Raw genomic sequence first — 13,963 nt, 5'->3', positions numbered from 1 at the left:
CCATATCTATTTAATAATTATTATTAACTGTATTAAAAAAAAAAAAAGAGAGAGAGCTGATAAAAGATTGAGAAATCCTCAAAAGGGTCGGTAAGTTTGGGACCCCTGACCTAACAAAGTATTTACACAAAAAATGTATATGAAGAAATTCTGTAAGTCTTACATTAATCAATTTCTCTATTTGTACTTTAGAAACAACTATTTACAGAATATGCAAAATATACCTTTAAATTCGGTAGGTCCAAAATTGAAAAGAATAACTCCAAGATTTCCTCTGTAATCTTGGTCAATCACTCCAGCTACAACAAATAAGTTTTATTCTTAAATCCAATTATTACAATGCTTTATTTAATGAAATTTATGTTAAAAAAACATAAATTTCCAATTCCAAGAAGCACTCAATTACTTTTAATTACAAACAGAAAAACTAAAAGTAAATATAAAGGCTGTACTATAGATTACCACCTACGGAATTTCGGGACAGTATATATTTGAACTCGGGACCGAGATGAGTTCAACGATACCCTACTTTTAAACCAGAGACCAAAAATAAGAAAGTTATAATATTTACAATTTCTTGCCTTTCACAGTGCATTCCATGCCATTTCAGATTTTTCCACTGCCTAGCATTGACAGTCATCTCCTGGAGGGATAGGTTAGGTTTGTTGGACAAGCCACGATAGAGAGCGTGTTGGCAGCTGAGGGGCCGTAGGCCCCAAGGTCAAGGAGCGCGAGGGTGTGCAAAAAGGACTTAACTGCAACTGCAGACAATCAGTGTGCTCGTGGATCAACATCTGCCTCTGTTGAAGGTATATATAACCTGTTGAAATGTGAATTATTAGTGAATCCACCAGGTGGCAATTGTTGCTGATGCATCATGGGAACAGTGCCTTAGCGCTCACTTTGGTTGTAACGACTAGACAATAGACATAACATGGTGCAGTCGACAAACATTTAGAGAAAGACAATTCTCCCGTACTGGATTCGACATGTCCACGTTTCAAAATCTTCCTCCTCCTAAACTGACGTTGGCAGAAGGTGACTTGGGAGCGAATTGGAAGAAATTCAAGAAAAGTTATCTACGTTATTCGACGGCAACCAAACGCACAACAAAGAACAATGAAACTCAAGCCGCCATCTTGCTCCACTGTTTGGGGGAAGAAGCTCTAGAAATTTTTGAAACATTAGAACTTAATGAAAAAGAAGCAAAACAACCGAATGTAATTCTAGAAAAATTCAGTCGTATTTTATTTCAAAAAGCAGCAAAACAACCGAATGTAATTCTAGAAAAACTCGGGTCAGATTTTATTCCAAAAAGCAACCAGTGTTGAGAGTCACAAGTTTAATACTTGTGTGCAAGGACTGAGCGAAGCCTTTGACAATTTTGTAGCAGACCTACGTAAGCTATCGATAAATTGTGAGTTTGTGAATTTACGGGATCGACTATTAAGAGATAGCTCTGTTTCTTGTAGTAGACATTCCATTACCTTCTGATCACGAATACCATTCACAATTCTATCATTAACAAAGGCAATTGACATATGCAGAGCCACTGAACAGAGAGCCACATTAAACTCTTGTCAAATCAACCGAAGAATATAGAAGTCAACGTGATAAAACGAAAATCAAGAGAACGTCTCAGTGGATCACGTGATCAGGAGAGTAGGTCTAAGGCAGAAACAAAGAACCATCAGACAGAGAACAATTGGAGTGGATATCGAAGACCGGAAAATAAGTTCCAAGGAAGACAACGGAATTGTGGGAGATGTGGTTATAGACATAATAAACCAAACTGTCCAGCAATGGGCAAACAATGTAATAAATGCAAGGAATACAATCATTTTGCGAAAGTGTGTCGAAATAACATAGTAAATGTACTGAAAATGGTGCCAGAGAGTACAAATGACTATGTACTGGCATCACTGGAAAGCAGAAGTAAGAACCTTGATCTAGACTGGTCAGAGACTTTAAGAATTTTAGATTGTGATAAAAGTGTTAATTTTAAGATAGATACGGGTGCACATGTTAATGTAATTCCCGCATATATTTTTGAGACTTAATCTAAGAAGACTGCTAATGAAAACAAATATTATGATTTCAAATTACGGTGGAAATAGATTAAAGATGTTAGGATCGTGTGATTTAACAGTATGAACTAAGGATAAAGTTAAGGAATTTTTGAATTTTATAATAGTCAAGACAACTGACCAAGCAGCACCTATTTTAGGACTCGAGAGTATTCAAAACCTGAATTTACTGCAGAGAAACCAAATATTTTGGAAATAAAAATGGAAAGTGATTATTTTACTAAATACAGGAATGTATTTGAAGGCATAGGCAGGATCAAAATAAAACCCCATGAATTTAAATTAAAGAATGACTACAAGGCTGTGGTAGTTCCTACACACCGAGTACCATTTAACTTAATGAATCCATTAAAGAAAGAATTAATGAGAATGATAAATGATGGAATTATATGCAGCATAGATGAACTGACAGAGTTTGTAAACCCAATTGTCCTAGTTCGCAAACCTGACGGATCTCTGAGAATATGTTTAGATCCACAGAATTTGAATCACTTGATAATGAGAGAACACTTTGAAAAAATCGCAAGAAATATGGCAGGTTCCAAATTTTTCTCTATCCTCAATGCAAACAAGGGATTTTGGCAGATTGAACTGGCAGATAGCTCATCAAAATTAACAACCTTTAGTACACTTTTTGGGAGATATAGGTTTCTGCAACTACCATTTGGATTGACAAATGCTCCTGAGATCTTTCACAAAACATTTACAGACATTTTTGCTCATATTGAAGGAGTCAAGATTTACATTGATGATCTTATCATTCATGCAAAGGACACAGAAGAACATGACAGAATCTTAGAATTGGTTCTGAAGACAGCTGAAGAGAAAGAGGTTAGGTTCAATAAGAATAAGTGCAAATTTAAACTAAAGGAAGTCAAATATGTGGGACATATCTTGTCAGAAGACGGTATTAGAATTGATCCAGATAAAGTCGAAGCAATCAAACGCATCCCAAAGCCAACTAGTTTAAAAGAACTTAATCGATTCATGGGCACGATAAATTATGTGGCAAAATTTATACCAAATTTAGCTAGTCATACTGCAAAATTAAAGACTCTACTGAAACAGGATTGTTTGTGGCAGTGGACTGATCAACATGATAAGGAATTTCTGAAGCTAAAGAACCTTTTGAGCAGCACCCCAGTCTTACAATTTTATGATAAAGATAAACCACTAGTACTGTCAGTGGATAGTTCAAAAGATGGAATGGGAGTTGTACTACTTCAGGAAGGTGCTCAGGTGGCTTATGCATCAAAAACTCTCACGGAGACCCAGAAAAAATTATGCACAAATTGAAAAAGAGGCACTGGCAATAGTGTTTGGCTGTCAGCGTTTTCACCAGTATGTGTATGGTCATGAAATTACAGTTGAGAGTCACCATAAACCATTAGAGGCAATTTTTCAAAAGCCACTAAATAAATGCTCACTACACCTTCAGAGATTAAGGATAACCTTACAAAATTATAATTTTAGAATAAAATACAAACCAGGATCACAACTCATGTTGGCTGATGCCCTTTCTTGAGCTAGCTATGTGGACAAGAATTTTGATGTAATGGAATCTGATGTTGAAGCTCAAGTTAACCTTATCAATTACTGTAGCATTACTCCAAAGAAATTTGAAAAGCTTCGTCATGAAACAAAAAGAGACAGAGAGTTACAGTCACTGATTAACATAATGAAGGGTGGTTGGCCAGAACAGAAAAATGTGAGAGATCCACTAGTCAAACCATATTGGAAGTTTCGTGAAGACCTGAGCGAAGTGAGAGGCATAGTATGTAAAGGTGAACAATTAGTTATTCCCAAGAGCATGAGAGCAGAGACAATTGAGAGACTACATTATAATCACACGGGAATCAATAAAACATTATGGAGAGCAAAAGAACATCTTTTTTGGCTTTTCATGAAAAAATAAATAATTGACGTCGTAAGGAACTGTCCAGCACGCCTAAAGTATCAAAATTCAAATCCAAAAGAAACACTTATTAACAGAGAACTTGCCAAAAGACCATGGGAAATTGTCACCACTGATATCTGTCATTTATTTGGTAAAGACTATCTACTAGTAGTAGACACATTTTCACGATTCCCAGAAGTTTATTGCATGAATCAAAACACCACTCATTCCAAAATAGTTGAAGCTATGAAATCAATATTTTCCAGACATGGCAAGCCAGAAGTTGTATATTCAGGTAATGATACCCAGTTTGTAAACAAACACTTTCAACAATTTTTAGAAGACTAGGAAATAATGAATAAGACAAGCTCTCCACAAAACCCTCAGTCTAATGATTTTATTGAATGGTATGTGCAGACTATCAAAAAATTACTTAAGAAAGCAGCGTATGACTCAAAGGACATTTATCTGACCTTGTTGGAATACAGAAATACACCTTTAGGTCGAGGTATTCCATCCCCAGCACAACTTCTTTATGGTCGTAGGTTGCAAGGGTAAGTGCCCATGAGGAATAATCTCTTGAAACCCAGAATAGTTGTAGACAAATTTTAAAAAAACCATTTTCAAAGACAACAAGTACAGAAGCACTATTTCGATAGGAATGCTAGAGACTTAACAGCATTACATCCACATGACTAAGTGATGATGCAAACTGATAAAAGAAACTGGGAGCCTGGTAAAATAATAGAAATAGACAGATATCTACCAAGGTCTTATATTGTGCGCATAGACAAGGATGGCAAATACTTCATTCGTAATCAAAAATTTTTAAGGAAGTTTGACGTAAATAGATTTAGAAACATACAGAATTATTCAGATGAATTGTTGGATAAACCAATCGAGGAGGAACAGGCTAGTGAACAAGAGGAAAACATGGATAGCTCCAGTGGTAGAGAGGAAAGAGACACAGAGTATGAGCAGTTGGAAAATCGGGAGGTGAACGGCAATGAGGCTACAGACTTGACAACTCAATCAGGTCGGGTGGTGCATAGGCCATCGTGTTTCAAAGACTTTGTGTAAAAGAGGGAGATGCAATGTGTTGTATTGGAGAAGTTAAAATGTGAATTATTAGGGAGTCCGCCAGGTGGTGATCATTGCTGATGCATCACGGAAACGGTGCCTTAGCGCTCACTTTTGTTGTAACGACTAGACAATAGACATAACATGGCCGACTTGCCAGACTGCCTGTTAAACATGCGATAGGCTTAGCAGAGAGAGCAACGCGACTCCTGATCATCGAGCAATCGCCAGAAAAAAGTACGATAACTCTTATTTTTCATTTCCAGTCCAAAAGTAGGGTATTGTTGAACTCATCTTTGTCCCCTTAATTCAGAAATATACTCTGTAAAATGTTTTAATATGTTGCTGTTTACACGTTCTAAACACAGTACACAAATTATTTATAACACAACAACAAATCTATTTGTAATTTATTTTCAACACTAGTGAGTAACACTCTGGCACTCCACAAGCGAGTAACACTCAGGCACCCAACAATTAATTAATAAAGGCACAACACCGGTTCTTTGCCGCCACACAGCCACACATTCTGGTCAGCCCTGCCCGGCCACACCAAAGGGAAAGCACAATTTTTCCCTCTCTAAGCAGGAAGATCTCTCCCCGCATTCTCAAGTCTATAGTTACACGACACACCCGACACGTGTGACAGAGCTGTGGACTGTACATCAACACTATGTAACATAAAAACACGTGTTACAATTTTGTTAAATTGAATATCGAACTTAACATACTCAAAGCCCCGAAATTCCATAAGTGGTAATCTATAGTATCCCCAATATAAATAATTCTATCTATAATTACTAACAATTCAATAAATTTATTTGAAATTATTACTTTTAATAATAAAATTATTTTTATAACAATTTCATTTATTACAGATATAATTTATATATTAGCTGAATGTAAATTATACTAGTTACTTTAAACCAATAATTACTATGCAAGTAACATTACCTCCAACGTCAATAAAATGTTTGTTGGTTAAACCGGATCTAGGAGCTGAAATTTAAAAATAATCAAAAATATGCATTTTAAACAAATAAAATTTATTTTAATTTTTTTATAAGACAAAATGCATAAAGTTTTTACTAACCAACTCTACCATAACATCCTTCGGGTATAGCCACTTGAATGTCTGTTTTCACCAATTCTTTTCCCATGGATGGTATTATGTATTCGTAAGCACTAAAATTATAGATCATTATTAAACATTTTAAAGTAACTTATTCAAAATTGCAATTTTTAAAAAAGGCTTACAACTAACTTCTAATTCCATTTCAATAAGGTCGGTTAAAATAATATCAGAATTTTCCACAAATTAAATATTTCTTTATTTTATATAAACTAATTTTATCTTACAGTAACCACAAACTAACTTTTCTATCTTGAAAATGATAAAAGTATATAAAGAAAATAATTATCAATCTTAAAATAACAAGCAATGAAAACATGCAGTCTTGAGATTTATAACACTTTTTCCCATTCTTATGGTACTATATTCACATTGCCCTAGATGATGATGACAATATTGAATAATACTGGGTATCCAAAAAGTTACTGTGCAATGGAAAAGGTTTAAGTTTTAATAAAAGTGAAGTTTCACATACAATAATGCAGTTTCTCCTATGACAAATGCTGGAAATGTTCCCCAGAGCCCCCAAAATCCAGGAGGAGTTAAGCCTGGAGACTTAATGAGTCAGATTCATTGAGAGATTACACAATTGGCAAAGAAGTCTTCCAAAAACTGGAAGATCTGTGAGCAAGTGGTAATGCCATCCACCACAAAATGGAAACATGAGACGTGACTTACGGGTCTCGTATGCAATGCCACATGTATAACTTTAATGTCATAAATTTCTCATCGCACAGTAACTTTTCAGACACCTTGTATCAGGACTGTGGAGTCAGTTCACAGAAGCATTCACTCTGACTTCCTTATTTATATATCAATATAGAATAGAAGTAATAAATATACTAATTATATACATTTATGCAATGTATGCATGCAATATACAAGGCATTTCATCACTGTCAATGTGAATCGTCAGACTACTTTTTAGAACCACAACCTCTTAAAATTTGAAACTAAAGGCTGTAGCTACTGCAGCTTTATTTTATTTTATTTATTAAAGGAATTGTAAACATTCAATAACCTTAAAATGAAAAAAAAAGACAAAAACAAAAACAACAAAGTTATATATATTTATTAAAACTCTATAAAATAAAAACTAATAGGATATAATAGAAGGAAACTATAAAAGAAAATTAGGAATATCCTTCTCCTAATTCTCTTCCTTTTAGAAACTATATTTTTTGAATATAAATATAACCTGAAAATCTAGGTTAATAAAATATAAATGGTTTATTTAAACTTTCTTATTACAATTTAAAGTTATTTAGAGTTGAAGTCAGTCCACTTTTACTGACTCCAAACTCCAGTAACCAAGAACTGCTTTCAACTCCAACTCAGACTCCACATTCCTGGATAATATTAATACAAACAATTTCCTTCCTTGCTGTTTTTGCCAATTGGGCTGCAATTTAAAAAATTATAGAATAATAAATTCCTACTGTCGTCCATCCATCTTTCCTTAACCCCCTGCAATTTACTTGTTTAGAGATATCTAAAAGATCAAGTGTATGTCCTTCCTCTTCCCACTAGTATTGCAGAACTGCAGGTGCACATCAGAGTCACCATCAAAACTGTCAACATAGACATGTTGCAGTGAGTATGGGTCAGACTGTACTATTGTATAAATATCTGTAGTGTTACACAAATTGAACATTTATAATACATGCAAAAAATCACTGAGATGTCATACAAAAAAAATAAATTGTATTTATGTTCCAAGCCTTGTACATGTAAAGATTTTTTAAAACCAACACAATCATTTTGAATTTGTAGTCTGACCATCCCAGGAAGGCATTGGACTATTTTACTAATCATTTGCAACAGTGAGGTTTAGCACGAGTCAGCTAGCATCTGGTTGACATACCTTATGGATAGATGGGTTAAACTATGCTGATCAGTGACACGATTACCCGTCAATAGTCAGTAAACTAGTCCATCACCTAAGGGTTGGTCAGTCTGTATATATATTTAAATTAAAACATTATAATAAATAAACATTCACTAAAAATTTTAAAACCCATTTTAAGTCAAAATAAGAAGTCTCATAAAATTAATGTATAGAAGGTAACAAACACTGTCTAAACAATTTGTAAAAAAAAAAAAAAATTATAAAATTTATTGTAAATGAGTTCAAAACTCAGAATTATTAGCAAAACATAAATTAGTTTATTTAATCATTCCACAGATCAGAGTTCTCAACATGCAATTTCAAATAAAGCTGGCAGTCAAAATATGATGGTTTTTACAATTTTGATGGAATTATCTAGTGAAAGGCATCAGAAATAATAATCATATTTAATAATTTATTTTATTCTATTGCACTTGTTTTTAACTATTGATTATTTTGGACTTGTTATACTAGCACAGTAGTGTAGAACAGCAATTCCCAAATATAAGGTTGCAATCACAAGTGTAATTATAAATTATTCTTATTTGGCTGCACATATATTTTTTTGTAAACATTATTATGCTTAGAAGAATTTTAAAAATAGAGCAACACTCAAATGATTATCAATCACAATCAACAAACACAACAGGAATAGTGGACTTGTATATGTTTATGATATACTGTGTTTATTAACATAAACACAGTATACTGTAAACCAGCGGTTCCCAACCTTTTTTTGATCAGGGACCACAAGGTTTAAGAAAAATAAACTTTAATCAAAACTTTTAACATAAGTAATCATTAAACTCAAGAGTAACATGCTTTCACAGTACTATTATAATAGAAAACATAACACTTTTAGTAAAAATTAAATTCAGTTTGTACCAATGTGGGAATAATAATTTAAAATGAATAAAAGTTTTAAATCTTTCGCGGACCATATTTTAGCTCTGCGGACCACTGGTTGGAAACCGCTGCTGTAAACACACAATTTCTGTAATATGCTTCTTGTCTAGTCTTGTGTTCAATTATACGAGCTCTATGATAGCTTTTCTTTTCTACTAGACTTATTACACCAACAATAGAAAGAGGACAACCTTAGAAAATCACATCTTTATTTCCCTGAGTATGCATTTCGGATATTTAGTCCCTTTTCAACTCTGTGTGATATAACTGTTTAGGGCAGTGATTCTTAACAGGGGAACCACAGCCCCTTGGGGGTCCATAAGAAATTTGCCGTTTAATTGCGAAGTTTGAATGTTATTTAAATAGATGATGAAATAATAAAGTTATGATTTACATTTATTATATAAAATAAAGCAATAATAAAAAAATCAATTTATTATAGATAATTTAACAAATATAAATTATTATTAAAAAATTGGGGTAAAAAAAATTATAAAATATTTGGTGGTCCGTGAGTATAAAAAGGTTAAGAACCACTGGTTTAGGGAATAATGCACACAAGTTAGCATAAAATCTTTGCAATGTTACAAAAGTGTAAAAGATTTTTAAACTTACATGATAATGGAAGAGGAATTGCGATGATAAAAATATGGATGATGACTATTGATTAACAGTTATTTGCTAAAACAATAGTTAAAATGGAAATGATTTACAAGAACAAAATGTTAAACATAGATGTAAAAAGTTTTGAACTTACAGCAAATACGATGGTTCTATACATAATGTTGTAAGGCGAACAATACACACAAAAAGTACACAGTTAAAACTATAAAATTTAAAACTGTGACATTGTATGCTGTACCATTAAAGTAATAAAATAGAATGATGAAGTAAAACAAGTGCTCTGTAACAATAATAATATAAAAAATTATTTAACAGTAGAAACGTAAACGATAGATCAATTAACAGGAATAACAAGAAAATTTCTGCCATTTACCTGTTTATTTAAACACTCCCCCTTCCCCCCTCTTGATCAAATATGGATACCATGTTTCATGTAATTTTTGACCAATATTGTTATTCATCATTCTATCTTTGTTTTACAGTATTTCTAGATGTTCATACCATCTCCTTTTTTGTGTATTTGATTCTTTTTTGACAATTTTTACAGTTTCCTTAATAATTTGGCAACCTTCATTGTTAGAATGAACAGCAACTGCTGAACTACTATTGTTATATTTAATTGCGGATATGTGTTCTTTAAACTGAACCATCAAATCTCTGCCAGTTTCATCTATATAAAATTTGGGGATAGTGCAGCTACAATTGAGTTTGTAAATTACGTTCCTTTGGTCCCATATATTATCATTATCATGTGGGTTTAACTTACTATTCAACCTAGGAATTTTTTTCTGGTACTAAAATTATATTGTAATTGTGTGATTTAGATTTGATTCTTTCAAAAATGTTTTGTTCGTACGGAATTTTAAAATATTTTTGAGTGGTGGTATTGTTTTCATGTTTGTGTTTATTAGTTTCTCTGTTTTTGGTCCAATTGTTGATTATGCATTTATTGTATCCGTTCATTAAAAACATTTTTATTACATCTTGTATCTCAGTACAGTAGAGCATCGATTATCCAACCCCCGATTAACCGACTTATCGGTTAACCGACCGCGTTCTAGGCGGCAAATTCAAATGTCCGCGAGTGATGTGGCGCTACAATATTTGGTTATGTCTTGGCTACTTTAATATTATTTTTGTTAAATTTTTGCATGGTTTAGCTGGCAGCACTGGCTCGACCATGAAAGGGAGGCTAGTATTTAAACCAGGCCTAATACACTATACTAATAATGTATTTTTTCATACTTTTCGGTTATCCGACCAATCCAAGTCCCCAATTAAGTCGGATAATCGATGCTCTACTGTATTTCTATCTGTTTCATTAGTAGTACGTTGTAAGATTTTGTCAATGTACTGTACATGTAAAAAATGTTTTTCTTGATGTAAGTGGGAACTTCAGAAGTGTAATGCATAACACTGTCAACGGTGTGTAGTTTTTTTGTACTTTTTAAAGGTGGTTTTGTTATTAAATCTAGTGACAAAGATGTCTAGGAAAGGTACCTGGCAGTTATTTCCGGGTTCTAAATCAAATTTTATATTTGGGTCTATTTCATTAACAAGATCAAGAATTTGGTCAGTATTTATAATGTTACTATCGTAAACAATGAAGCAGTCACCCACATAGCATTGCAGATCTATAATGCCCGTAATGTTTGCAACTTACTTATCAATGTTGGACATGCTAAGATCAGCTAAAAAGAGACCTATTACCGAACCCATTGGGATGCCATTGTGGGGCCGGGATTTCGCCCCCCCTATCGGCAAAGTGGTTGTCGAGCTAAAGTCGTTAAATCGATGATTTATCCGGTAAACAAGATCGAGGTGGCCGAGGAATGGGTGTGCGAGACGATATAATTGTCACATTCCTGACCTAATTGACAGATCACCGATCGTACATCGTGGGAACGACTGAGGGATCGTCCGTCGGGGTAATTTTGGGTCACCGGTTTACACCAAGTTCAAAGCGGAATTCGTCCGGCTCTCCATCGGAGGGGGCGGTAGTCGGGGCTGAGTGGTCCCAGCTGCACCTTCTCTGAGTCAGAAAAACACATTTAGAGTGAAATTTACGGGCCCGTCATACGGGGAAGGGCTTGACCCAACTCGAACGGGAAGCGGCCCGGGTGGAGGAGTTTGGGAATCTTCGGCGACCCCGTGGCCCGAATTGCGTCCCTGGCAACAGACCAGGGACCAATAGAATAGAGGTTTCAAGGTCACATGTCACGTGATAAAACACACATTTGCTCCGCCCATTCGCCATTTTTGTGGTAGTTTTCGCTCGCTTAGCTTGCACGTGGTCTGTTATTTGACGTTGTTTTTTAGTTTAAACATACAAAAATACTGCAGTTCTATTATCATGGATTAAGTTAAAAAAGAATTCTTTTCTTGTGGGCTATTCTAGCGGTCTAACAGGACAAGATGCAGCTCTGTACGAAGAGAAAATTTCGTTATTTCAAGGCGATCCATACGAAGCCAGTTTATCAGACTTCGTCGTAGATCAAAAGTTGTGGCCGAAAGTAAAATTTGGTGACATTATAAACTATTTGGTTTTGATAACAAATTTCTACACCGTCACAAATGAAAGCTTATAAATCTTTAGAGGCCCATACAGCGCTGGATTAAGCCTCTAGCGGGCCCTAGACAAAATTTAAATTGGGGCCCTATTTAAATAAGTTGCTTCTAAACAAATCTTATATAATGTGACATTAGCGTAGCTAGCATGGGTGACACCCGGTGCAGATATCGTGGTGTCACCCCAAGTCACACCGCAGTGTCACCCTTTTTAACTGTTTTATAAAACACTATTGAATTGTAATAACTTCGCACTCGAGCAACTTAAACGCTACATCGAATATGCGATGTCGCGACGTATAAGTTTAAATTTAGAAAATGAATCATAACCATACATCAGTATTACTATGAGAGGCGGCCCTAGGAATATTTCTAGATGGTGCGAGAAATCTCGTGGGAGAGATTACTTCTGATGCACGGATGGCTGTTGACCTTTTTTTAGGCAATGGCTAATGAAGCCGGACCCCTCCGAATTACGGGCCCTAGACATTTGCCTACTTTGCCTATTCGATAATCCGGCCCTGGGCCCATAACTATTTAACAAGTGGCTGGGTTTCTCCTGATATAAAAGTAAAAGTAATGAATAACAGCGAAGTAATAGTGCCTGGAAAGATATGTTTTCTTTTGTTTGTTTAAACTCGTGTTTTTACGTATTTCTTAACTAAGAATTTTTGTCTGAAAGTAAAAGTTTAATTAAAAACAGCCGTGGAAATTTTTTTATTCAAATTATTCAGTACTTTTATTTTCTAGTTGAAACTAGCATATAATAAGCCTACTTGCTTTTAGTTTTAACGTGTAATGTTTATAAGTTTGCACTAGCTAAATCCTGAAATTACATTAGTTATTCGTTTATAAATGCACTATACCTAACTAAATTAATATAAGCAAATCAGTAAACTCTTTTAGGTTTTAAAATATAACTTAGTGTTTATTAACGTAAATATTGAAATGAAATGTTTCTGACAAACTCTTGTATTGATATTCACTTTATTCGTAACGAAATTTTTCCGGTTAATTCTCGAGAGCCATGCAGTTTGCCTTCGTCGTGAAAGCTCCTCAGTTTGGGATCCTTGATGACAAATAATGCCGGGAATTTTAAAAAAATGATGTTCCTTTGTTCTTGAGTGAACTAGCATTACACCCAATTACACAACAAATCACCATAGTGATATTCGCGACGAAAAAAAACAACACAAGAACTCCAGTTAAAGCGCACGCGAACACACACAAAACGTAAACAAGTCACAAACAGTCACAAAGATGGCGCTGGACAATTGTGCATGCTCGTGACGTCACTCGTGATGTCGACATGAAACCTCTCTATAAAAGAAGACCCTCATTCGGACCAACCAAAGTTCGAGATTTCGGGAAAGAAAGGTTATAAAAGCCCAAGAATCCAAGGACATGGGAAGGTTGGGAGAAATCAGTCCAGTCGATTCGACTCAGGATTGTTGGCGAATGACTCAAGTACGGCAGAAGATTTCCAGGACCAAACTTCCCACCGCGAACTTCCCAATGAAATATCGTGAACGCTGTGGTCTTGCGCTACATGGACTTTGCTACCACTTCCTCCTCCACACGATTAAAGGAGAACCTCAACAACTGACGCAGGAGAACCCTTTTTTTCCGGTGTGTGACTCAAGTGCCCCTGGGAAGGACCTTCCATCTTTTAGATGCTAACTCTTCGCTGGACAGATCGTTGTTCCTATTGTAAGCATGTATTAGTTATAAAATAAACGCGATAATTTTATATTTATGGTCTCTGTGTGAATGTCTTTGCA

At 34.8% G+C, this 13,963-nt stretch overlaps 1 protein-coding gene across 2 annotated transcripts in view; it reads right to left on the bottom strand.

Annotated features, from left to right (window-relative positions):
- The window catches only part of LOC136987102 (deoxyuridine 5'-triphosphate nucleotidohydrolase-like), a 359,911-nt gene that overhangs the window by 343,625 nt on the left and 2,323 nt on the right, over positions 1-13,963 (bottom strand). For both annotated transcript variants that reach the window (XM_067284769.1, XM_067284768.1), the window contains exons 2-4: positions 6,158-6,249; positions 6,019-6,063; positions 225-299 (exon numbers count right to left, since the gene is read on the bottom strand). In XM_067284769.1, coding sequence (XP_067140870.1) covers positions 225-299; positions 6,019-6,063; positions 6,158-6,249 — 212 coding nt within the window. The remainder of the gene's footprint in view (positions 1-224; positions 300-6,018; positions 6,064-6,157; positions 6,250-13,963) is intronic.

The sequence above is a fragment of the Centruroides vittatus genome, unplaced genomic scaffold, assembly GCF_030686945.1.
Source record: "Centruroides vittatus isolate TY-2023 unplaced genomic scaffold, ASM3068694v2 scaffold_1444, whole genome shotgun sequence".
NCBI classification, from domain to species: domain Eukaryota; kingdom Metazoa; phylum Arthropoda; class Arachnida; order Scorpiones; family Buthidae; genus Centruroides; species Centruroides vittatus.
The sequence above is the reverse complement of the archived record's forward strand: the minus strand, read 5'-3'. Positions and strand labels throughout refer to the sequence as shown.